General features: G+C 40.4%; 1 protein-coding gene across 8 annotated transcripts in view; it reads right to left on the bottom strand.

Annotated features, from left to right (window-relative positions):
* Positions 1 to 27,740, bottom strand: part of PPFIBP2 (PPFIB scaffold protein 2) — a 180,101-nt gene that overhangs the window by 54,177 nt on the left and 98,184 nt on the right. For all 8 annotated transcript variants that reach the window (XM_077113862.1, XM_077113867.1, XM_077113860.1 and 5 more), the window contains 3 exons: positions 26,918 to 27,010; positions 23,022 to 23,135; positions 11,230 to 11,361 (listed from right to left, as the gene is read on the bottom strand). In XM_077113862.1, the coding sequence (XP_076969977.1) occupies positions 11,230 to 11,361; positions 23,022 to 23,135; positions 26,918 to 27,010 (339 nt within the window). The remainder of the gene's footprint in view (positions 1 to 11,229; positions 11,362 to 23,021; positions 23,136 to 26,917; positions 27,011 to 27,740) is intronic.

Raw genomic sequence — 27,740 nt, 5'->3', positions numbered from 1 at the left:
GGGTCTGTTTGCCTCCCACAGGGCAGACTCTTTTCCATTCTTGGATCCCACACCATGAAGTCCAGTTGACATTTATGAGGTTATAATTACTGTGCTGTGTTGCGATGCCAGCTCCTTGTGATTATTACTCCTACTTCACTATCAAAGTTCTTCTTTATGGTTCTTTCCCATGTGAAACTACTGGGCACCTCCCATAATCATAGACTTTCGCACCCCATCCTACCTGTTAAACTTGTTCACACTTGTCATTAGTTCTTCCTCTCCCTCTTCTTTTATGCTAAATCGAGTAACCTCCTAGGATTCTTATACATTGCCAATAGGAATATAATCTATATACTGTAGAGAATAATGGGGAAATGGCTGGCAAAATTTCAAGTGCATGTACCCTTTCACCCATCAATCCCACAACATTATCCTCACAAGTACCAAGTTATTCGCTGCAGCATTATTTATAATGGAAAAAAAAAACTGGAAACAATATAAATGTTCATCAAAAGAGAATTGTTAAATTAGGATAGAGTCATATAGTGGAATAATATGCAGGAATAAACAGGAATGAGAAAATTCATTTTGTTTTTGTTTTTTAATTTGGCCAGTTAGTAGTGAACTGCAAGATTGTTAAATTGAAAAAAGAAAGCTCTAGAATAGTATGCATTTGTAATAGAAGGAGAGAAAAAAAAAAATTTATATGTCCACAGGAATTTGCTTTTTTATGTATAAAACAACTCCAGAAGGATAAAAAAGAAACTGAAAACATTGGTTTCTGGCTGGCTGGGGGACAGGCATGGAGGGAGACTTTTTGCTGTTTGTCCTTTGGAACTTCTGATTTTTTAAATGCATGAATATATTTCCTATCATAAAATAAACAAAGTGAAAAGAGGAATATATAAAACCCTTCTAGTTAGGGTAGCTCAATTCTGAGCAAACACAACCTTCCCAGCCCTTGCTCAGTAGTCCAAGTCCATAAATCTGGTTGCCCTGGTTCAGAAATCAGAATCCTTCCCTTCCAAGGTCCTAATCACTGGAATAAAAAAAGGGATTGGTGAGGGTAAATATTTAGAAATGGATAGAGGTGACGGTAGCACATTATTTTGAGAATAACTAACAGTGCTGAATTGTGGGTGAATGTCATAGAAAGGGGAAGTTCAGTGTCATATATGTCACTAGAAGGAAAGCTGGAGGTTAAGACATGGGAAGGTGTAACAGTGTATCTTGTGGTGGACGATGACTGTGATTAACTGTACAAATATAAAAAAGCTATTTCATGAACTAGAACCAATGTACAATACTATTACTAGTTAACAATAGAGAGGTGTGCGGGGAAAAACATACGTATTGCAAACTATGAAATATGATTAATTAGTAATATCATAATATTCTTTCATCAATAGTAACAAATGTACCACACCAATTCTATGGGTCAATAACAGGGGAGGAGAGGTAAAGGGTGAAGAATGTTTGGGTTTTTTTTTTTTTTTTATTAATTAATGGAAAAAAAGAAATTAACCCAACATTTAGAAATCATACCATTCTACATATGCAATCAGTAATTCTTAACATCATCACATAGATGCATGAATCATTGTTTCTTAGTACATTTGCATCGGTTTAGAAGAACTAGCAACACAACAGAAAAAGATATAGAATGTTAATATAGAGAAAAAAAATAAAAGTAATAATAATAGTAAAAAAAAAAAACTATAGCTCAGATGCAGCTTCATTCAGTGTTTTAACATGATTACTTTACACTTAGGTATTATTGTGCTGTTCATTTTTGAGGTTTTGTATCTAGTCCTGTTGCACAGTCTGTATCCCTTCAGCTCCAATTACCCATTATCTTACCCTGTTTCTAACTCCTGCTGGACTCTGTTACCAATGACATATTCCAAGTTTATTCTCGAATGTCCGTTCACATCAGTGGGACCATACAGTATTTGTCCTTTAGTTTTTGGCTGGACTCACTCAGCATAATGTTCTCTAGGTCCATCCATGTTATTACATGCTTCATAAGTTTATCCTGTCTTAAAGCTGCATAATATTCCATCGTATGTATATACCACAGTTTGTTTAGCCACTCGTCTGTTGATGGACATTTTGGCTGTTTCCATCTCTTTGCAATTGTAAATAACGCTGCTATAAACATTGGTGTGCAAATGTCCGTTTGTGTCTTTGCCCTTAAGTCCTTTGAGTAGATTCCCAGCAATGGTATTGCTGGGTCGTATGGCAATTCTATATTCAGCTTTTTGAGGAACCGCCAAACTGCCTTCCACAGTGGTTGCACCCTTTGACATTCCCACCAACACTGGATAAGTGTGCCTCTTTCTCCGCATCCTCTCCAGCACTTGTCATTTTCTGTTTTGTTGATAATGGCCATTCTGGTGGGTGTGAGATGATATCTCATTGTGGTTTTGATTTGCATTTCTCTAATGGCCAGGGACATTGAGCATCTCTTCATGTGCCTTTTGGCCATTTGTATTTCCTCTTCTGGTAGGTGTCTGTTCTAGTCTTTTCCCCATTTTGTAATTGGGTTGGCTGTCTTTTTGTTGTTGAGTTGAACAATCTCTTTATAAATTTTGGATACTAGACCTTTATCTGATATGTCATTTCCAAATATTATCTCCCATTGTATAGGCTGTCTTTCTACTTCCTTGATGAAGTTCTTTGATGCACAAAAGTGTTTAATTTTGAGGAGTTCCCATTTATTTATTTCCTTCTTCAGTGCTCTTGCTTTAGGTTTAAGGTCCATAAAACCGCCTCCAATTGTAAGTTTCATAGGATATCTCCCAACATTTTCCTCTAACTGTTTTATGGTCTTAGACCTAATGTTTAGATCTTTGATCCATTTTGAGTTAAGTTTTGTATAAGGTGTGAGACATGGGTCTTCTTTCATTCTTTTGCATATGGATATCCAGTTCTCTAGGCTCCATTTATTGAAGAGACTGTTCTGTCCTAGGTGAGTTGGCTTGACTGCCTTATCAAAGATCAAATGTCCATAGATGAGAGGGTCTATATCTGAGCACTCTATTTGATTCCATTGGTCGATATATCTATCTTTATGCCAATACCATGCTGTTTTGAACACTGTGGCTTCATAATATGCCTTAAAGTCCAGCAGCGCGAGACCTCCAGCTTCGTTTTTTTCCCTCAAGATGTTTTTAGCAATTCGGGGCACCCTGCCCTTCCAGATAAATTTGCTTATTGGTTTTCCTATTTCTGAAAAATAAGTTGTTGGGATTTTGATTGGTATTGCATTCAAAATCTTCAGATTGCATTGAATCTGTAGATCAATTTAGGTAGGATTGACATCTTAATTATATTCAGTCTTCCAATCCATGAACACGGTATGCCCTTCCATCTATTTAGGTCTTCTGTGATTTCTTTTAGCAGTTTTTGTAGTTTTCTTTATATAGGTTTTTTGTCTCTTTAGTTAAATTTATTCCTAGGTATTTTATTCTTTTAGTTGCAATTGTAAATGGGATTCGTTTCTTGATTTCCCCCTCCGCTTGTTCATTGCTAGTGTATAGAAATGCTACAGATTTTTGAATGTTGATCTTGTAACCTGCTACTTTGCTGTACTCATTTATTAGCTCTAGTAGTTTTGTTGTGGATTTTTCCGGGTTTTTGACGTATAGTATCATATTGTCTGCAAACAGTGATAGTTTTACTTCTTCCTTTCCAATTTTGATGCCTTGTATTTCTTTTTCTTGTCTAATTGCTCTGGCTAGGACCTCCAACACAATGTTGAATCCTTGTGGACATCCTTGTCTTGTTCCTGATCTTAGGGGGAAAGTTTTCAATTTTTCCCCATTGAGGATGATATTAGCTGTGGGTTTTTCATATATTCCCTCTATCATTTTAAGGAAGTTCCCTTGTATTCCTATCCTTTGAAGTGTTTTCAACAGGAAAGGATGTTGAATCTTGTCAAATGCCTTCTCTGCATCAATTGAGATGATCATGTGATTTTTCTGCTTTGATTTGTTGATATGGTATATTACATTCATTGATTTTCTTATGTTGAACCATTCTTGCATACCTGGGATGAATCCTACTTGGTCATGATGTATAATTCTTTTAATGTGTTGTTGGATACGATTTGCTAGAATTTTATTGAGGATTTTTGCATCTATATTCATTAGAGAGATTGGTCTGTAGTTTTCTTTTTTTGTAATATCTTTGCCTGGTTTTGGTATGAGGGTGATGTTGGCTTCATAAAATGAATTAGGTAGTTTTCCCTCCACTTCGATTTTTTTGAAGAGTTTGAGGAGAGTTGGTACTAATTCTTTCTGGAATGTTTGATAGAATTCACATGTGACGCCGTCTGGTCCTGGACTTTTCTTTTTAGGAAGCTTTTGAATGACTAATTCAATTTCTTTACTTGTGATTGGTTTGTTGAGGTCATCTATTTCTTCTTGAGTCAAAGTTGGTTGTTCATTTCTTTCCAGGAACCCGTCCATTTCATCTAAATTGTTGTATTTATTAGCGTAAAGTTGTTCATAGTATCCTGTTATTACCTCCTTTATTTCTGTGAGGTCAGTGGTTATGTCTCCTCTTCCATTTCTGATCTTATTTATTTGCATCCTCTCTCTTCTTCTTTTTGTCAATCTTGCTAAGGGCCCATCAATCTTATTGATTTTCTCATAGAACCAACTTCTGGTCTTATTGATTTTCTCTATTGTTTTCATGTTTGCAATTTCATTTATTTCTGCTCTAATCTTTGTTATTTCTTTCCTTTTGCTTGCTTTGGGATTAGTTTGCTGTTCTTTCTCCAGTTCTTCCAAGTGGACAGTTAATTCCTGCATTTTTGCCTTTTCTTCTTTTCTGATATAGGCATTTAGGGCAATAAATTTCCCTCTTAGCACTGCCTTTGCTGCGTCCCATAAGTTTTGATATGTTGTGTTTTCGTTTTCATTCGCCTCGAGGTATTTACTAATTTCTCTTGCAATTTCTTCTTTGACCCACTTGTTGTTTAAGAGTGTGTTGTTGAGCCTCCAGGTATTTGTGAATTTTCTGTCACTCCGCCTATTATTGATTTCCAACTTCATTCCTTTATGATCCGAGAAAGTGTTGTGTATGATTTCAATCTTTTTAAATTTGTTAAGACTTGCTTTGTGACCCAGCATATGGTCTATCTTTGAGAATGATCCATGAGCACTTGAGAAAAAGGTGTATCCTGCTGTTGTGGGATGTAATGTGCTATAAATGTCTGTTAAGTCTAGCTCATTTATAGTAATATTCAGATTCTCTATTTCTTTATTGATCCTCTGTCTAGATGTTCTGTCCATTGATGAGAGTGGTGAATTGAAGTCTCCAACTATTATGGTATATATGTCTATTTCCCTTTTCAGTGTTTGCAGTGTATTCCTCACGTATTTTGGGGCATTCTGGTTCGGTGCATAAATATTTATGATTGTTATGTCTTCTTGTTTAATCGTTCCTTTTATTAGTAGATAGTGTCCTTCTTTGTCTCTTTTAACTGTTTAACATTTGAAGTCTAATTTGTTGAATATTAGTATAGCCACTCCTGCTCTTTTCTGGTTGTTATTTGCATGAAATATCTTTTCCCAACCTTTCACTTTCAACCTATGTTTATCTTTGGGTCTAAGATGTGTTTCCTGTAGACAGCATATAGAAGGATCCTGTTTTTTAATCCATTCTGCCAGTCTATGTCATTTGATTGGGGAATTCAGTCCATTAACATTTAGTGTTATTACTGTTTGGATAATATTTTCCTCTGCCATTTTGACTTTTGTATTATGTACATCATATCTGACTTTCCTTCTTTCTACACTCTTCTCCATACCTCTCTCTTCTGTCTTTTCGTATCTGGCTCTAGTGCTCCCTTTAGTATTTCTTGCAGAGCTGGTCTCTTGGTCACAAATTCTCTCAGTGACTTTTTGTCTGAGAATGTTTTAATTTCTCCCTCATTTTTGAAGGACAATTTTGCTGGATATAGGAGTCTTGGTTGGCAGTTTTTCTCTTTTAGTAATTTAAATATATCATCCCACTGTCTTCTAGCTTCCATGGTTTCTGCTGAGAAATCTACACATAGTCTTATTGGGTTTCCCTTGTATGTGACAGATTGTTTTTCTCTTGCTGTTTTCAAGATCCTCTCTTTCTCTTTGACCTCTGACATTCTAACTAGTAAATGTCTTGGAGAACGCCTATTTGGGTCTAATCTCTTTGGGGTGCGCTGCACTTCTTGGATCTGTATATTTAGGTCTTTCATAAGAGTTGGGAAATTTTCAGTGATAATTTCTTCCATTAGTTTTTCTCCTCCTTTTCCCTTCTCTTCTCCTTCTGGGACACCCACAACACGTATATTTGTGCGCTTCATATTGTCATTCAGTTCCCTGATTCCCTGCTCAAGTTTTTCCATTCTTTTCCCTATAGTTTCTGTTTCTTTTTGGAATTCAGATGTTCCATCCTCCAGTTCACTAATTGTAGCTTCTGTCTCTTTAGATCTACCATTGTAGGTATCCATTGTTTTTTCCATCTTTTCTACTTTATCCTTCACTTCCATAAGCTCTGTGATTTGTTTTTTCAGTTTTTCTATTTCTTCTTTTTTTCAGCCCATGTCTTATTCATGTCCTCCCTCAATTTATCGATTTCGTTTTTGAAGAGAGTTTCCATTTCTGTTCGTATATTCAGCATTAGTTGTCTCAGCTCCTGTATCTCATTTGAACTATTGGTTTGTTCCTTTGACTGGGTCATATTTTCAATTTTCTGAGCGTGATCCGTTATCTTCTGCTGGTGTCTGGGCATTTAGTCAGACTTCCCTGGGTGTTGGACCCAACAGGTTGAAAGATTTTTCTGTGAAATCTCTGGGTTCTGTTTTTCTTATCCTGCCCAGTAGGTGGTGCTTGTGGCACATGTTTGTCTGCGGGTTCCACCAGTAAAAGGTGCTGTGGGTCCTTTAACTTTGGAAAACTCTCGCCGTGGGGGAGGTTCGCCAGCCGAAGCGGCTTGGACGAGTGCCAGCCGGCCCGGGGGTCCGAACGCGGGGAGGGTCGCCGGCCACCGCAGCCCGGGAGAGCGCCCGACCGAATTTCCTAGTCGGCCCGGGGCGCCAAGCGTGGCGGGAGGGCGCCAGGCGCCGCAGCCTGGGAGAGTGCACCGTTCCCAGCCGGACCAGGGAGTCATGTGTTTGGAAGGGACCCCCCCGTCTCCGTTATCCCCGGTCTGGGGATTTCCGACCCAACTCTCTCAGTTGGTCCGGGGGGTCTCGCGTGGTGGGGGCGCAAGCCGCCGTGGCTTGAGGGGACCGCCTGCCCAATTCTGCCAGCTGGCCTGGGAAGGAGGAAGGGAGGGACTCCGGCCGCTTGCCGTCCCGCCCGGGAAAGCCCGCGTCCCTCGGCGATCTCACTGGAGCTGGTTCTCCCCGACAGTCAGCTGTTCCAGGATGGGGTATGCTGTCCCTTTGACCTCTGTCGTGGCTCTGGGAGCTGCTCTGTATCATCTCCACTCCCCCAGTAGCTGTTCTGCGTCTCGCGACTCGACCCCTCAGTCTGTGCGGCCTCGGCGACCACCCGTCCTACCCTCTATCACAGCGAAAGGCCCCGGAAACGCTCTTTGGGTTCATCTCCGTTGTCTTTCGAAACCGCTCAGGCGGGAGCCTGGGGTTTTCTTTTATATTCTTTTTCTGGAGTAATGAAAATGTTCTAAAATTGTTCATGGTGATGAATGCACAACTATGTAATGAGCCATTGATTGTGTACTGTGGATGGCTTGTATGGTATGTGAATATATCTCAATAAAATTGCATTAAAAAAGAAGGGATTGGGAAACATACCTGTTGTAAGACATGCCAGTTTCTGCCAGAAAATCTTAAACAAACTTTCTAGTTCTATTTATGCTCATGCATATCCTTGATCAGCTAGGCTGACTTCACTTCCTGGTACATCCTGGATCCCTGCTCCTCTCAACAGGTTGTTCTGGTACGTCTAGCGGAACCTTTGAATCCCACTATAAGATCCAGCTGGAGGCCTCCCTACAACCCCAGTGCTTTTAGGAAAGGCAGGCTTCCTTCCCCAAGTATGATTGAGGAGCTCAACTTTGATCTCCGATGCCACCGAGAGGCTTTTCTTTGTCTCTGGCTCTTTTTCTTTCAAGCTCTGTCCTCCTCCAAAATCTGTTATTTACCTTCCTTGCCAGTCACTCTTCCGCATTCATGCTTTTCAGAGTTCTGAGAAATGCTCCATAAACATTGCAAGAACACGGAAAAAGGTAAAGTAAACAGGAAACCAGCTTTCACCCACATCTCATTTGGGCCACCACTGACTTACTCCTGAGCAAGTCTGGCCATCAGGTTTCTCTCCCTTCAATAAGAAACCTGCACTTCAAAGTCCTCAGGTCTTACAGAAAGACCATCAGTAATCGCTTCTGCAACCTACTACAGGCAGCAGGATGCTGGATTAGAGTGTGATCAGAACTAGAACAGAAGGAACAGTCCTCAACGCTCTCATTAACGGCATCCTTTCTCTTGGTGAAACATACACCGAAATTTGAGGGTAAAGCCTGAGCTACACTGAGGAAGTTTATTTCAGGCCTAGTATCATTAAAAAAAAAAAGTCCTGATGTTTCTAAACCACAAGCAATCAGTCCTTAGGCTAAATACATTCACTGGGGGTGGGGCAGAGACAGCAGCAGTTGGGGATAGTAGGCTGCATGGCCCTTTTTCACGTATCCCCTGGTAAAATTTACTAGATAAATGTCTCACTCAGAACAACTACCTCAATGTACACGACAAGGGGACAGCTGAAGGACGCTGATGTTTTTAAGCCTCTGGGTATTCCAGATGGCTACAGATAGAGGTAAAGGTTCTGAGCCCACCAGCAAAGGTTATGTTCAATTACAAGAATAGGGAACTTATTTCAGGTCATGTAGTTGTTCACTGCTTATCACAGGTTTGAACAGCTTAAAAAATTCCTCCACATGGAAACCTAATATTTGTACTAGCAACTGGGAAAGGGTGCTATCTGGTAGGCCCGAGGCCAGAAACTCAAGGTCTATGTTACCTTGTGCATGAAGGGCCTAAGGGAAAATAAAAAAAAAAAAAAAGAACCTCAGGTTTCAAAACAATCCTCCAGAAAAGAAAGAAAGAAGCATAAAGCAAACAGCAAAATCACTGCTTTAGATAGACTTTTCCCAGAAGGGGGAGTGTTCCTTCCTTCCTATAAAGGAACTGAGTTGCCCTAGCTTGGTATGAATTCTGCACATTTCCATAGACAGGCTGACTCTTTCACTCCTTCACCAACCTATGCATGGATCCATGCTTGCTACGGTGGCTGGTTCAAAATGCAGCACGTGATTCAACTTGAAAGAATGCGAGGTAATCCTGAGGCTTTTGCTAGAACCTTTGAGAAAGAATCTCTCTCTTTGCAGGGGCTGCTAGGTTGACAGGATATAAATCTAGAGCTGATGATGACCACTTACGGACAGCCCCCCTGAGAATAAGGCTAAAATAAGACCAAGTGATAGCATAAGACTGATTTCAGATGATAAAGGAGATTACCAAGATCTAGACTTTTTTAACCCTGCACTTTTCAAGTTGTGTGACCGAAGCCCTCGCTCCATCTTTTTTTAATTAAGAGGCCTTAGTTGAGTTTCTGTCACATTAAACCTTCTCACAAAGTTTAGTGAATTCTGTCCCCAAAGCCCTAAGACATATTCACATGCAATCACACATTTTGAAACACTGGTAAATTAACTCTAACCAGGAGAAAATTCCATGGCTTCTCACTGACCATCTCAGAAACGAGTTCATTCAATCAGCACTTCACAAAGCCAAGCAGTAGTTCAACAATGCATTGACATCTATATTTCCATCTGCAGCATGCTGAACAACACTGTTAGTAAACTATCAATAATTGCTAACTATTCCTGTGCGTCCAGCACTATCTAAGGGCTGAACATACGTTATCTCAATCACTTCTCACAACCATCCAGAAAGTAGGAAGGTCTTATTATCTCCATTTTATAGAAGAGGAAATAAGTTTGAAAACTTAAATTACTTGCCCAAGATCACAAAGCTACTAAGTAGCACAGCTTAAATTAAAGCCAGAGGATCTGATTCAAGAGCCTGTGCTCTTAATCACTAGAATATACTATCCCCTGATAATGCAGATATCGTTTGTTGGCAGCCATACTTATTAATGAACACATTCTCAAAAACAATGCAAGGAGTATGCCCCATACATTACAGGAGTTTCAATCACCAGTGTTTTGATTACCCAGCAAACACAGAAAGAAGTGTAGCAGGGTTCAGTGGACAAGAATATTTGAACTTATCAGAAATATTTGTCTTTAGATATTGGAGATATAAGCATTAAGATAAGTGAAGTACCTACAAAATACCAGATACTATGATAGGTACTTTATTTTCATGATTTTACTTGGTATTCACCATATAATCACACATTTTATAGATAAATAAATTGAAATGCAAGAGATTAAGTGGCTAACTTGTTGAAAGTCATAGAACTAAGTAGTTAGGTCAGTTATTAAGCCAAGGGGTTTGTAAACCTAAAGTCTACCTTCTTTTCACACCTCATATTGCCAGGAATGAGTGTTGGAACTGGCAGGTAAAGGCACAGAGAAGATGGTTAACTAAGATTAAAGCAGGCTAAGGAACTCTGAGCCCCAAATTCAGTTCTTCAAATGTCTGTCCAAAAACGATGGTATATAAAGCCTGGGTGAAAAATAAAATTAAAAAGGAAAGTTTTCTTTTAGAGAAGGCCTGTGACTGGGCTCCCCCATATGAGACGTGAGGGAAATAGAAACACATAATCCGAGGGTTCCATCTGGGTCAATGAAATGCACATCAGAAAGTGTCTGCAGACTCCTAGAAGCAGTGATGGCAGCTGCTAGGAGACTGACCCCAGAACATCCTCATTGCTTTGGCTCTCATTCGCTCTCCTGTGCCATTCCATATCTTGTTTTGACACACCCCCGCCTCTCCCCCACCCCTTCTTCCCTATTCCATCCTTGTCAGCAACTTGAGGGAGAATAAGGTCTGAAAGCCAAAACTGGGTGGTTTGGGCATTGCTGAAATTTGCTGCCATAGCAAAACCTGATAACTTGGTATTAAGAGATCTTTGCTTCCCCTGTGCAGAGCTGTTTGTGCACAGTAGGCTTAGGGTGGGCCACAAGGCCTGGCCCACATTAGCATGGCCTCCCCAGGTTTGAGCTTAGGATAGTACAGGTCCCCAGAATTTGGTGTATCATACCCACCTCTGCTTTTCTCTGCTTCTCCTCCTGTTCTCTCTGCTCCTTCTCCATGCTGACCAGCTTGAGTTTCAAATCAGACACTTCAGTCATCAGATCGAGCTTCTGGGTCTCAAGAGATGTGCGACTTAGCAGCTCCTGCAAGCACAATCAGACCATAAACCACCGTGACAAGAAGGACTTCATAACACAGAAAGAGGCATTTAAGTTGTGTGCTGGACAACACAGAGTTGAATGTCGCATGTGATCTGCAGGCCTATTTCGGGGAGGCAGAGGCTGATAGTGTGTCACTCTGGGATAGTACAGCCCCGACCACCACCCACTCTGCTCTAAAAGTAGAGGCCAACTTCATGTCTTAAAAACATATTTGCCTGTGAAAGCCATTATTCAGTATTTCCAAATAGAGAAAAACAAAGTGGTACTCTTACAGACACAAATTTCTCCAACTCTAGTTTTAAAGCAAAACAGCAGGTCTTCTCCACCAACAAAAACAAAACTAAAACAAACAAACAAAAACAAGCTTCCATTAACAAAATATTTTTTAAAACCAAAGATTCTAGATCACTGCCTGGGCTCAATCAATATTCAGTCTCCAACACACCTCCTTCTAAGACATCACTGCAAAGAACTTAGAAAGGAGCCAGAACATGATGTAGATACTCAATGAGCATTTTTTGAATAATTATATTGAAGCCTTATAATATGACATGGGTCTTTCCTGCACTGTACCAAAATTACAATTTGGCCACTATGTGAAGTAAGAAGGAAGACTGTTCTTCTACGATGATGAGGATAGACGAGGGGAGCTGACTACTAGTCCTGCCATCACTAGAGCAGTGGCAGACCAAGCCAGGTGTCTCAGGTCCTTGACAACAACCTGCCATGAACACATACACTTAATAAGCCTGAACAAAGCAAAAGGAAAGGTGATGGGTTACACACCTACTCAGTTCTACATGCGATTATAATGGGCCTCAAAAAAACAAGAACATCTCCCAAAGTCCCAGGGGCAACACATTTGTCCATTGGCAAAGGGCAGTGTCCCCCTTCCAGGGATGAGTCTGGCCCTGGCACTGTGAGATCAACAATGCCATCCTGATCAAAAGGGGGAAAAGAAGTGGAACAAATAAGGTATTAGTGGCTGAGAGAGTTCAAATAGAGTCAAGAGACTACTCTGACGTCACTCTTAAGCAAGCTTCAATTAGACATTGCTACCTATCATAACTTGCCAAATCCCAAATAAAACCATTCTAGCCAATCCTGAAGAACACCTAGGGCCATATATAAGATTCTACAAAGGTTCCATGCACTAGGGTTACTTTCCAGAAACCTACAACCTCCAGATGGGTCCCTGGACTAGATAAGTCCTGAAATCTAGAAGAGCCAGCCTCTGCAGAACATCAGCTAGTTCCATTTCCCTACCCCATATTATTAGTTCCATTTCCCTACCCCATATTATTACCCAGCCTCTTCCAATATGAAAAAGTTAGAGTGGGCATAGTCCAAACACCCCTAAAAGTAGGAGAAAGATCAAAGGTGATGGTGGAGTTAGAGAAGGTCAGGTTTAACAAATGAGTATGACTGCTGAATCATTATATTTTTATTTCTTTTAGTCTCCAATATGTTAGAGCATCTAGAAGTAGAAACCTAAAATTGTGGAATTATAACCCATGTCAAACTGTGGAATCTGTTCTACAACTAATTGTTGTGCTATGCTTTGAAATTTATTGCTTTTATATATATATATATATATATATATATATATATATATATATATGTCATTTTTCATACACACAAAAGAAATACATATATATATATATATATATATATATATATATATATATTTATCTCTTCTAGCCTTCAGCATTTTGGAGCAGCTAGAAGGAAAAATCTGAAATAGTGGAATGGTAACCCATAACAAACTCTGAAATCTGTTCTGTAACTACTTATTGAAGTGTATTTTGAAAATCATTGCTTTTTCTTCCTTTTCTTTGTATATATTTTATATTTAACATTAAAAACATAAAAAAAAAAGGGCAGTGTCCCTGTAAGTCCAAAATCCTGGCATATGGTAGACATTAGCTTCACAGGTTCTAGCAAGGACAACATATGTGGCAGCCAGGAGAGCAAGAGCCCAAGGAAGCAGCAATATAGGAAAAGACACACTGCCATCATTTAAATGTTTTGTTATCATCTGGGGCAATCCAACCCTGTCACAAGAGCAGAGACTTCAACATACTGACACCAAAAGCTCTGATTCCTTCTATTTTGAACTGCCCTCAGATCACAAACAGGACAGGAATTTTGACTTGGAATACATGACTCCCCAGGCCAAAGACCCCCAATGCCTCAGGTTACAAATTGCCTCTCTGCTAAGGGGATGGGTACCTAGAGGTCAAAATGCTCAGCAAGACTAGCTTACTGAGTCCCGGGAACAGGAGGGCAGGTCTTCCCGGGCTCAGCAGATGTGAAGCTGGCTTAGAGGGCAGGCACAGCAGCACCGCTGGGAGCCATCTGGGTGAGCATGGCTGATGGAATGGGGAGACTGATTCGCTGAGGGCCTTCTCTGTGCCAGACACTGTTGGGTGCTTTGCATACATCTTCTTAAGAAATCCTCCCAGTGACTGGTCAGTAAAAATTATTATCTTGATTTTTCTGATGAGGAAACAGGTCCAGAGACAGTAAGTAAATCTCTTGGACAAGGACAATGCCAATCAGCAACAGAGTTTTGAAACCAAGGTCTGTTAAAATCCAAACTCATTTCTGTGTTACTGTATTACCCCGTTTCCCAAACAGGGCAAACAGCCTAAGAGTTTTACAGGATATATAAAATACATACTCAAAAAAAAAAAATCAATTAACAAATATTCACTGGACCCAAGGAAAAACCCTCAAATAAACAAAATTTCTTTGAGCACATACTATCTAATAATAGTGACTAGCATTAAGGTCATGCAGACCATAAAAGAAGGCCCTAAGTGTCCCTTCCCTGGGTGTGAGGCCCACAGAAATGATGAGATCTCTGGGTCTTGAATACTTGAGTATCTTAAGATGTAATCCTTCTACACACACCCTGCTCATCCCCACTCTCTCTCCCTTCTGTCCCTAGCTTACTCTACCACCTTATTCTCCATTTGCCTCTCCAACATTCCATCTACCTGCCTTGTTCCAAAAACGATAAGGCAATTTGGAAAATACACATCTCAAGTTTAAAAATGAATCATAAATATCCCCTTTTTAGTTTAAGGTGTATTAGAGAGGCTAGAGGGAAGTGCCTGAAACTGTAGAGCTGTGTTCCAGTAGCCATGTTTCTTGAAGATGATTGTATAATGATATAGCTTTCACAGTGTGACTGTGTGATTGTGAAAACCTTGTGTCTGATGGTCCTTTTATCTATCTTATCGACAGACAAGTAAAACATATGGATTAAAAATAAAGAACAGGGGGAACAAATGTTAAAATAAATTGAGTGGATTGAAATACTAATGAACAATGCAAGGGAGTGGTAAGGGCTATAGAAAAAAAAATAGGGGGAACAAAAGTTAAAATATGTTTAGTAGATGGAAATACTAGTGGTCAATGAGAGGGAAGGGTAAAGGGTATGTTATGTATGAGTTTTTTCTTTTTATCTCTTTTTCTGGAGTGATACAAATATTCTAAAAAATGATCACAGTGATGAATATACTTTTGTGTGATGATATTGTGAGCCATTGATTGTACACCATGCATGGAATGCTTGTATGTTAAGAATGTTCATGTTTGTATGTTGTTTTGGTTTGATAATAAAAAATAAATTAAAAAAACTTGTCAAAGTCAACAAAAATAAGGAAAATCTGAGAAATTGTCACAGTCTAGAGGAGACTGAGGAGACACAACTAAAAGTAACGTGGCATCTTAGATGGGATCCTGGGATAGAAAAAGGACATTCAGAGTAAGGAAATCCAAATAAAGTACGGAGTTTGGTTGATAATACTCTATCAATATTGGTTCATTCGTTGTGACAACTGTACTGTCTTAATGTAAGATGTTAATCAGAGTAGTTGGATGTGGGATACACAGGAATCTCTGTAATATCCTTGCAACTTTTCTGTAAATCTAAAACTTACTCTAAAATTAAAAAATACAAATTAAAAAAAAAAGAATAAAAAATTAAAGTGGGTAGGAAAAGACGTTGAAGCCAGTTACAGTTGGCATAAAATCCAGAACAAAAAGTTCTATGCACTGCTAGAGATAGACTATAATGTACCTGTGAGCTTCCCAGCAGCCAATGCAAAGAGGGGGAAAGGACAGTTACATAAATCAAGGGCCATGAAGTAAAAACAACTGCCTTGGAGTACTGAGAAAAATTCCTTCCATGAGACCCCATTCATTTATTCAACAAATACTTTTTTAAAAATATCTACCAGATGCCAAGGACTAGGAATATGATAGCTGAAGACACAGTCCCTGTCAACTACTTGCCTATATTAAGAGACTCTTTATGCAGTTTACTGACCAGTATTTGAGATGGTACTTTGCTGAGATTCAGAAGTTTCAGAATTTCTTTCTCTTGAAATCTAAGAGTCTATTCTACTTCCCTTATTGATCTAAAATCTCTCTAGCTGTTTTAATAGTCAGGGTGCAACTGATCACACCAATGTTCCAGCTAGTGAGACGAATATTTTAATTGGCCTTGCTAAATTTCTAATAGCCATTCTAATTGGTCATGCCAGTGCTCTAACTGGTCACACTAACATTCCAACTGGACATTCCAGTTGGGTGCACCAACATTTAGTCAGAAACCTGGGGCTGCTTAATTCCATATAGTGTGCTAATTATAAAATTTTTACTTATTCTCCTCTAGTTTTTATCTATTAACATGTGACTCTACCTTTTGTTATCAGTTCTCCTTTGTCCTTGCCATTAATAATTACTGTCCTAATCCCTGAACTCAAAATCAACCTCCAACAAGCTTATCCCAATTCAGTTCCATTTCCAGACTTCATGATCCTCTTTGCTCAAAGCCATTATTATCTATGTAACTTCGAAAATGGTTGCCTCAATAGGAATTATCTATTCTACAACCTCAATTGCTCTGTTTCCAATTTAACTTCATCCTGGCTTTTGCATGACATGACACATCTTTCCTAGCCATGTAAAATGGGGACCACTCTGGTTCCAGCGACTCAACTTACAGAAGAATTCTCTTCATGTTTACTGCTGCCCATCCACAACTGCTATCTTCTAAGGCAGCCCCATTCAGTTATATTACATCTTCCCAGACATCCAGAACCTAAGGCAAGCTCTCATTTTCCTTGTGCTTTTGTATTTTGATCAACAGCTTCTCCTCAGTAGCTTTAGCACTCTTGTAATGGATCTTTCATTCACTGTCCACTCTGATTCACTTTCACAACTCCAACAGGCTTTGCTTCCATTTATTTCTGCTTCTCAGCCACATGGCCATGCTTGGCTTTCATCTTTACCCAGAATGTGTTTGCTCTGCTTCTAAGATCTATTATTAAATTCTCTTCTCTGGCCACAGTCTTCTGACCTTTCAACTGTTACAGTTGCTCACTCAGTATCTCATCTCTTCTTTTGGTCAATAGTTACTTAATGACTCCCTGTTTTCTCTGAGTTATCAACTTCCTTTAAGGGGTACTTGCCTCCTTATCCACTCCCTGCTTTAAGGTTAATCATTTCAATTGAACTAATATCAACACCATAAAGTTCCTCATCCAACTCAGCCCTACTGCCAGATCAGATGAGCTCTGATCTGTTTCTCCCTCTTGCTGGTAACTCAGAATGACTCCCATTTGGCATGTCCCAAGGCAGTCCCTCATCACTGCACTGTCATTGAGGAAATTTCTACCAAGCATTATGCTACCCTAAGATAGGACATCAAGTATCTACTCCGACAGACATTTAATCCCTCCCTTATCATCAGCTCCTATTCCTTAGGCTTTAAACATGATCAGATTTCTGACATTCTGAAGAACATTCCCTCTTGGTCTTGCCTTCCTTTCAAAGTACCACCCATTGAACCCCTTGTGCTCTCACAGGGCAAGTACATGTTGTGTGTGTGTGTGTGTGTGCGCATGCATATGTGTGTAAGTGCTACTTCTCTCTGCCCTCCCCTTCACAGCTAAACTCTTCAGGGAATAATCTATAGCTGTTGCCTCTTCTTCCTCATCTTCCTGTCACTCCTCAACAAAATGCCTGCATGCTTGCAACCTAGCTTTTGCTTTCACCAAGTGAACTAAGTACTTTACCCTGTATTCACAGATAAGAGGACTGTTAATAGAAACAAAAACAGTCTAATTCTGGGGACCAACGACCAGAGTTACTAATGCAATGTACACTTCTCAGTTCTCAAGCTACTTACATCACCTACTCATCAGTGTAAATTACTCCTTGCCATCCCATCCTCCCCTTCAGTTTTTCTGACATTTCTTTTTTTCTTCTCAATGTCCTTTGCTGCTGCCTTTTATTCTGTCCACCTCTTAAGAGAAATATTCTTGGATCCCTAGCTCTCATCCTCAAGGCTGGGGTCAGCTCTGGATCTAGCCTACGTATCTAGGACACCAACACCCTTGCCAGGCAAGGCTTGTCCCCCTGCTCATGGCATTGTTGATCCTGCTGGGATCTCTTGGAACCACACAGCTACTGTAATGTGTGGGGAGGTGAGCTCGAGACAGAGGAGAAAGCTTCATGAGCAGCATTCTGTTTTCTGTTTCCAATTGTTTCAAGAGAAGGCAGGGGACGAGGAGCGAGGTGGTATGGGAGCTGGGTGGTTTGTTTTCCTTACTGTGAGTGACCATGAAACAGGGAAGAGAAACATTAGGAAATAAACAAAGGACAGAATTTCTCCCTCCCACTCCACCACTACCACTACCCTCTTACATTGGGACAAACATCTCTTCATTTGGGGGATGAAAGAAAGCTTACATCTCAGAGCAACCCTTCATTTCCTTCTTCCAAAGCTTAGTTTCTGACTGGAACTGATAAAAATAATTTGCCTTTCAACTTACCCTTTCCTTAAAGGGCCACATCTTGAAGCAATTATCTCCATCTTTAAGTGTGGAATATGATCCAGGGAATTACTGACCAATGACAGAGGATTGCAACCAGACTGGCAATCTGAAACCAGAATGAAAGAATGGGCCCGGGAAAGACATAAAAGGAAAAATGTGTCCCTTTGCCCTTTGAAGCAAGAGGCTTAGGCCTTGCTGGGAAGCCTCTTTCATAAATAACACTGTGCAGAGAAGAGGTACTTGTAATCAACATGGGTTTCTGCATCTGGACTCAGTCCTACTAACTAATCATCTATCTAAACCTCATCTTTTGTTAAAAACAAAGTGGGGGTGGGTGGGGGGGGGCAGTTAAAGTACCTACTTCACACTGTGGTCTTGGAAATACAACATCAAACGACAAGGGAAGTAGTTACTTCTACCTTACAGATCTCTCAGATGGCGCTTGAAGAATGACCTGGAAAATCCCTCTTTTCTTCGCGCATGACTCAGTGTCTCGTCCTTCTTACAGATTTGTGTTCCTAGAGGATCATGTGTATATACAGCGCTGTTTAATATTCTGTTCAAGACAGAAATATCTCTTTAAAGGTGCTACAGGGATATTTATCAGCCAGGTACTAATGGCATTTGAGTTCAGACACCCGAGCATACTGTTCCCTCACCGAACTCGATGGCAGGAACCTGGCCTGTGTCTTAGACCCACAGCTCAGTGCCTTGACTAACATCATTCACTCATGTGATATCATGGTTTTAACAAAACTGGAAACTGGAATAACTCTACTACAGTTCTAAGAGGTGGGCAAGGTAGAACCCATATTGTCATCCTCATTTTCTACAAGCAAGGAAACAGGTTCATTGACTTTCCTAGATTACAGCAAATCAGTAATGAATATATAGAAACTGATTTCAAATTCCTTAAACGAATCACTCTCCACCCCTCCAAATCCCTTAAACGAATCACTCTCCACCCCTCACCTAAAAGGTAGCCAAAACAGTGAAGCTGCTGAAATCCTGGCGCTTTGGATGAGGGGGATGCTGAAATGAAGGTGGGTATGAATCAAGGTTTTCCAAAAGCAAGGTAGTATCCTCACAAGCAGGTTTGAATTCTTTTTGCCTCCCGACTCTGCGCACGTCTCTTGACTTCTTTTTTGGCACTGAAAATCTTTTCTGTTCTTGACATCGATTGTATCTATAAATAGTCAGTCTCTAGAAAATTCTCCCTTTGTTTGCTGGCTCTGTGTAAAACCTCTTAGGCACTGAGTGGAATCATCTTCTACCCTGAAATCAGGACCCTCTGGAGAAAGGGTGGGGACTGAAGACAGAATAGCAGAAGTTTGTTGTACAGAAGCCTACTGGATTCCAGGGAGCCCACTAAGGCCACTTTAGAAAAAGCTACTAGGTCCTCAAATATACCTAAACACCATGGAACAGAAGAAAACAGATGGGAGCTAGGGCCAGGCCAGGCCAAGGATTCATGGCTCGTGCACTGGGTGAGGAACTAGTTACCTCCATCGTGAGCTACTGGATGCAGGCTGGCATTGATCAGTAGAGCAGCTGCTGAGAGAAGCAACTCATGGGGTTATTGGAGCCTGTGTAAACAGGGTTTGGGCTATGCTGGTTTGATTTGTGGTTCCCCAAATCTTCCTAGTGCTATTCCAGCCAATGGTAGCTGCCTCCTTTAGACAGGACATGTGTTCAGCATGCAGGGTTGTCAGGAGCAGCAAACCCAGGGGAAACCCTGTGTCTACTGGCAATCAAAAAGCTCCACACTGAGACAGTGAGAAGACCTTGTTCAGAGCTCCTCAGGCCTTTGAGCAGTAGTCCAGGCTTGACCCAGAGCAGAAATGGTCTCTAAGGGCTGGCAGAAAAAAGAAACTGCCTTAGTTCTCTGCCTCTAGGCCATGAAACATTCCCACTACCACCAGAATCCAAGAGCCCTGCAGTCTAGGATATCTCAAACAGGACAAGTCTCCACCCGCCCCCTGTTCAGAGGACTCATGCCATGAGTTATAGGGCTTGCATCAGGGCTTGTTGCAAGAATCAAGTGTCCTTATAAACAGCTTCAAGCAGATTTCAGGAAAGCAATTGCATTTGCAGCAGACCATTCAGCTTGGAGCTGGAACCTAAAGATCTCAAATTCAGGATCCGCCAAGCCCAACAAACATATGGGTCAGTGCTGAGGCTCAAAACCAACATGACTTAAGTTCAGAACATGACACGAAAGGAGTATTGCACACTCCAATCACATCTAATCTTTCACCTTTTCAAAGATTAGAGGAACACAGATAAATATAAATTGGTTAAGTTCACACTCCAAAACATACAAGGCAAGGAATCCACCTCTATGGCATACATAAACCACATGCCTCCCACCTCACCCATCACAGAGAACAAACAGAACCTAGGACAAAAAGGATAAAAAAAAAGGCAATCGAGGTTAGGAAAATAAGACTTTTTAAAAGTGTCTAAAATATAGTCCACGGGACAAAGCTTAGAGGGGTAAGATGGTCTCTCTCCACGTGGTGCTGGACACCAAACAGTCCTGGAAGAGATGCCAGGATGGACGGTCGGGTAACTGGTGTATGACAACACGGCCAGTCCCTGACCCCCTATTATGTAGTTCTTTGCTAGGTACTGCCTTCCTGAAGCATCAGTCTTCTGACATTTTTCTGACATGTGCCCTCCACATTCAAATTTTCTTGGTTTCTTTCTGAATTCTTTACACTCCTTCATCATCTCCTCTTTCATTCCTATCTCCAAACCACACCTTGTGCAGACGTGAAAATACAATCTAGCTGTGTGTTTTCTGCACCCTTTGTAAAAATATTTTCCTGTCATTTGAGATTTTTTTCCCAACAGGTTGTTTTCTTTCCTGGTTCTTAAAAATAAAGACTTAGCTCTTATTGCTACTCGGATTTTCAGAGAATATTTAGAACAAGAGAGGCACACAATTTAAATAGAAAATCAAGTAAAGCCAAGAATCTGGTAACTTATTAGCCAACAAAGAAAAGATAAACCAGTACAACTGAGCTGTAGGCACCAGAGGTTTACATAAAAATACTGACTTGCTCTCTCCCCAACCCACCCCCCACTTTTTAAAAGTTTTTCCAATGCACTCAAATAAAACTGAGAAACATCTGGGCCTAAGATGTTCATTCTATGACCAAAGATCAAATTCAAAGCCTGTGTTCAATACTATATTGTCAAGAAACAGTTTAAATCTTATACTGGTCAAGGCAAAAAAAAAAATTAGAATTTTGGGAAAAAAAGATTATAAACAGTCATTTAATTACACCCACTCATTGTAAGAGAACTTCATCCTTTAAATAATTAGTGAGCATCTTTTTTTGTACCAAATACAAACAGAAGCTACAAAACTCACATACATAAACTTCAGTAATCGTTTAGTTTTCAAAATAACTGAAAAAGGCAAGATTGATTCAAGTTAAGGAAACCTTTTAAATAGATATATTAATAGATTATGTAAAATAAATAAAGTCTAGCTAGAGTCTTAACAGGTTCTGAAAAGATTTTTGATACAAATTCAGCATGCCTTCCTAAAAACAAATTTAAAAACAGAAACAAGATAGCCATTTCTTGATTTGGTTCATTATATCTATTTTAAATCCACAGATTCATTAGACCTAATAAAGAAACACTAGTGACATCTCATTAAACAGGAAGGAGATAAAAATACACAATATCACAACTGTCATTTACTGTTGTTCTATAATGTCTGATCAGTGCAATTAGCCATGAAACAGAAAAAAGAGATATTTACCTACTCTTTCTACTTTCAACATGTTATTAATTACAGATGATACGCCTTTTTTTCCTGATATAGTGTTACTCGTCCACTGCTAGTAAAATTTATTTAGCAGTCTGTCTCAAGGGCTGTAAACTACTCGATGCACTGCTGGGAAATCTATCATGAAGACATTATTCTCTAAACAAATACCCATTGCAGCTCATTATATATATATATATGTAATAGGGTAAAACTATGCAGGGGGAGAAGAATGTTTAAATCAATTATGATACTTCCACTCAAAAAAAAATTTAAGTGGTAATAAGAAAACTAAACAGTTAAATCATTAAAATGGAAAAAAAATCAGCATAATGATGTTAAACATATAAAAACTGAGAACTAAATTGCATCTTTGGTGTGAACAGAGCTTTGTAAATCATATGCATAAATAAGGACAAGGGCCAAAAAGAAAAAACAACAGCAGACATTTAAGAGATTTATTTTAATTAAGTCTGGCAGGATAAGCAGGAAAATATTTTTTTCCATTTTCATCTCTTTTTAATTATACCAAAATTTTTATGCTGTAAGTTTTATCAATGAAAAGCATACTGATAGGGGGTGAGGTAGAGAGAAGGGAGGGACACAAAATAAGCTGATAGGTGACTTTCTGGACACCACCCACAGGAAAACTGTGGTTCACGTAATAAGGAGAGGTTGACACTGCCAGCAAGTGAAGAGAGAGAGAGAGCGCGCTCTTTCACAGAACCAGGCCTGCAGAAAGTAACCCAGTGAATCAGTCTAACCAGCTCAGCAGGTTATTGTCCCCAGCCAGCCCTCCCGCCCCCCACCCCCACTCCCTCCACCACTCTCAGAACTCAGGCTGGTTTCACCTGCAGTAACAACACTGTGCTCTGAGAGGCCGATCCCACCTCCAAGCGGATGGGAGAGGAAGCATCAAAAGCTATAACCTGTACAGAGGGGGACTTTGGCAAATGAGCTGTTTCAGAACCCAAGTGCCTTCCTCCAGCCCCACCCACCCTTACCTGTTGAAGCATCTCTTCAGCAGCATTGAGTTTCACCTGGTGTCCTTCCAGACACACTTCCAGGTCCCGAATCTTCTCTCCTTGGGCCTCTACTTGGTCTGTGAGGACGCTCACCTGTCCCAGGAAATAAAGAAATGGTGGAAGGGACAAAGACTCTGCACGAGGCAGGAAACCCTCCCGCTGTAGGTGAACCGTGAAGCCACACTACTGATTCTTACGTACAAGGAATAGCTTTTCTTTTGGGGGGGGAAACTCCTGCTGGACACTTATCTTGCCAGGGAGTTTCTGCCACTTCTGGAAAGATGTTGGTCCCGTTTCAAGCTCTTGACCGACTCAAGAGAAAAATGCTCAACAGTTAGGAGAACTGCCTCCAGGATGGACTCCTGCCCCTAATCCCTTCTATATGGTTCGGCTCTCGGCTCTCGCTAGCAGCCCCGACCTCAAGGCACAGCTCTGCTGGCTTGCAGGGCTCTTGCCACCTCATGTGGAAGAGCAAGCCAAATGTCTGTGGAAATTAAACAATGACCTTACCTCTCTCATAAGGGTGTGAGGACTGCTCACCTATCAGGCAAGTGTTTTGAAGCAATTAAGGAATGTGGGACGTAAAGGGCATGTATTAGCACTGACAAAACTTGGCTCCAGAAGAGTTTTTGTGCTGCACAGGCCAAAACATGACTCTAAGTCATAGTATATAGAAGCCACATTGCACATGCAGTGGCAGGGAAAAAATAGTTGTATTTTTAAAAAACACTGAGACTCTCTATTGGAGTTAATTAATAAAACACATTTGCAATAAGTCATTTAAAATATGCCCTTTATACAGACTGGGAGAGTTTTCATAACCTTCTCTATTAAAAAATGCCCCAGGATCGTTTTGCTTTTCTTTTTTTAAAGACATGTCTCAGGGAAGAAAGATGAAGAGAGAGAATGGGTAGCCTTCCAAAAATAATGGACTGCTGATAAATTGAGATCCTTTAGACCTTTTTGTTTTTTTAACCAATGATCTAGCCATTGTTCTCTGTGAATTAGAAAACTTCCTGTTTAAAAAGGAACTAGGCTAAATTAATATGGCTACATAAAGCTTCCTATTTTTAAATTCCCAAATGATTAATGAATTATTGAAATATATTCCTGGAGTTGATACAATGCTAGGGGCAAAGATTTCAATCATAAAATCCAAAATGGACTCCTTTTGTCAACAAGGTCCATCTTAAACACCAACGTGTGTGTTTTTAATCCTTCTGGCCCAACCCTAAAAGCAGGCCTGGCCTTTTCTACCATTTTTCAAGAGGCGGAATTCAGGACTTTGCTCCCTGGGTTCCAGAAATTCTGTTTGGAAAGGATGTTTTCATGGTTAATCCTCTTATTGGGATTAGCACTTTTACAGTCTGCACCTTGGGGACATGAGCTAGAAATGCCCAGAGGAGTAATATGTGGTCTAGAGCATTCTGCAGCTCAGAGTTCAGTTGCATGTAAGGCTCAAAACCCAGGACTGTAGGGTCCTTACTAACCCCCCAATACTTTACGTTAAATTCTCTGAATGAAGAGGTGTGGAAAGTTGGGGCACACTCCATAAAATCCCTAAACCATTTAATTAAAAAATTATTGGTATAATTTTAGGCTCTGGGAGATATAAGTGAACAAAACATGAAAATCCTTGCCTTAAGGAGGTACATTATAATGAGGATACTTTAAATTTTGTATTTTATTTGTTTTAAACTAAGCTTGGAAACAAAGTATTTGCTCCATGTGATTTGTCTTGTTCTTCTAATCGACCCAGAAAAACATTCCGGGCCAAGGGTTCCAATTAATTCAGTCTGGATGAGCTGCTGTGAGAATTAAGTAAGAGGCATTACCATGCTGTGAATCTCTAACCAGCTCCATGGGGCCACTTAGGAATGAGAGTAACCACGTAACCACCACTCTGAGCTCTATTCTACCACAAACTCCTGGTGGAATAGAACCACCAGGGTCAACTTCTGATTTTTTGGGTAAGCGGCTTTCAAACTGTGTTAGGATTATTGAAAAAAGATTAGTCAAGAATTCAGAATTTTTTTAAAAAACGCTTACAAAATGTCAAAGAGAACATTTGTTATGAAAGACTTCTTTATTAAAGTGTAATATTCTCTAAATAGGAATGTGTTGTTTCAATCAAGAAGGGCTCTACAATTTTATACTGTTTTCTGCAGAATTTTAAAACTGGACACTCCCTCATTAATCATGTCATTGGGATGGAGTTTCAAATTGCACATCCTTCAAAATGTCTGTACTATAACAGGCTATAAAATCTGGCCCCTGCTACCTCTCTGACCACAACTCCCACCAGCTTCTTCAAGAGCATCAACCCAAACTGCGACGGCCCCTTCCTGTTCTCTCTACACACCAAGCACACGCCTGCCTCAGGACCTCTTGACTCACTCTCTCCTCTGCCTGGAATGTACTTCTCCAGATCTGCGTGTGGCTCTCCTATCAGAGAGCTCTTCCTGACTACGCAACCCTTACCCTGCTTTATTTTCACCATAGCACTTATCACTCCCTGAATTATTTTATGTACATATTGGTTTGCTTATTGTCTCCTCCCCCAGTTCTATAGACACGTGCATGTGTGCATGGGAGAACAAAAGTACTACAAGAGCAGGGACTTAGTCCGCTCACTGCTATATCCCCAGCACCTAAAACCAATATTTGGCAAGTCATGGCATGCAAATAATTTTTAGTTTAGAAAAAAAAAATCAATGAAATGGGAACAACAAAAAAACACTAGGATGCAAAAGTGTATATTTGATGTGAGCTCAGTTATTTTAAAAAAGGGCAGAAGAGAGGAAAAAACACACACACACCTGGAAAAAAAGGCCAAATTGTTAACCTTCTTCAAACTTTTTTAGACTTCCCAAAATTCCTAAAACTATTCTTTATTTTATTTATATATTCATAAAATCAAGTGAAAGAAATCAAAGAAAAAAGATAAAAAGAAAAAGGAAAAAACAAAAACAAAGCAAAACAACTAAGTGTATTATTGCAGCTTCAAAAGCTCAGTGCTCCAAGCTAAAGCCCAGAGCCTGGGGGAGAGTTCCAGGACTATCTGCCCCTTCTTTCATTCCACTGTCAGTCTTGTCCACCATTCTCTAAGCTTTCTAAGCAGCTGGGATTGGGATGTTAATCTTTATATTTTCCAGATCATCAATCATAGTCTGATGCATACCAGATCTTAAGAAAAGGCTTGCTAAATTGATATATGCATGGGAGAGCTTACACAAAAGAACCTCTGCTTCAGCCATTGGTCCTTCCATAAAAATGCCTAACTTTATGTCTTACCAATGCATATGAGCTTTCAGAAGTGAAAAAGTTCCTTCAAGAATATTGCTCCATGAAAAGTTCTGGAGTTCCTTCTTTCGAAGCAAGGGTCATCAAGGGCTTTGTCGACATTACTGGCTCCAGGGGATTTGGCATCAAAGTGATCAGTCTAGATGCAGTGCTAGACAATTTTGGACCTGATCCCATTAGAATTCACCCTTAGGCCCATATCATTCATGGTTCTGTTTATTAGTGACAGGAGGACTTATCTCCCTTATAAGAGTCATGGGCTCCTGGAAGACAGGGCTCTCATCTTCATTCCCCACTAATCCACCTGACCACTGAGCTTCCAGTTTGAAGAGGCAGGTGCTTAGTAGTGCATGAGAAATAAGTGAATTCACAGACCCCAAAGTCAAGTCCAGAGTTTAACTGTGCCTCCAATTACTTTCTGCTTTTTTTCAGCAAAAGTCTTTTTAAAACACGCATACTTAGAGGGCAGAATAAATCCAACAACAACAACAAAAACCCTGTACTTTCCTTCCACTCTTAGGAAGCTACAGAGCTGCGGGTAACAAGCTGGTTCCCACGAAAAAAGGACACACCTGTAATATGAGGGACTCCTTATCTCCTTCTAGACGTGCCAAGCGTTCCTGGTAGGTTTCATTGCTAGCAGCACCGTGGTGGTTTACCTGGGACTAAAGAAGAAATAAAAGAAGACATTTAGGTTGAAGAAACCTCTTACCACCTTCCAAATGGCATATGCAATTTGTGAGGACAGTCTGACTGAATACATGTGCAAAACCACCCATCAGAATAGAAAACAACAGGAGGGCCAGACCAGCTGCCATTGAAAGGTGTGCCTTGAAAGTTGGTGAAACCGCCCCCAGATGATCTCACCCATGGAACTGATAGAGCTCCAGACCCAGGATGCTTGACTTGACTCAATGTGTTGGGTCTGGTTTAGCTGGACGCACAGCCTGCGAGTGACACCAGTGAGAATAAGGGTCTGTATTAGGGGAGAACTGGGAGCTGATACCATTCATGAAGGAACAAGGTGGGGACAACTCCTGCACAGATCTGGGTATCTCTTAGTTTCCAAGCTAGGGTTATCCAGTGACAAGGAGCACCCTGCAGCATGGAGTCTGATCCTGACCTCTTAGTGTGCATGGAAGGCAGAGGATGCCAACTGCAATGCATTCACCTACTCTTGGGTCTCTTCAGCAGTAGGCAGCCCCAGCCCTGGACAAGATGTTTGACAACCAGGCTGGCATGCCATGTATCCACATGCCAGATCTGAGAGAAGCAATCTAAGATGAAGCATCTTGAGAAAAACCTAAATAACAGCCAGAGGGATCTCAAAGGACAAGTAAAGGGCACACACAGGAACTGGAAAGTAGTCAGAACACATGGAAAAGAGAGGAAAAG

The sequence above is a fragment of the Tamandua tetradactyla genome, chromosome 8 (genome assembly GCF_023851605.1).
Source record: "Tamandua tetradactyla isolate mTamTet1 chromosome 8, mTamTet1.pri, whole genome shotgun sequence".
Taxonomy (NCBI): domain Eukaryota; kingdom Metazoa; phylum Chordata; class Mammalia; order Pilosa; family Myrmecophagidae; genus Tamandua; species Tamandua tetradactyla.
This window is presented reverse-complemented; position numbering and strand designations above follow the sequence as displayed.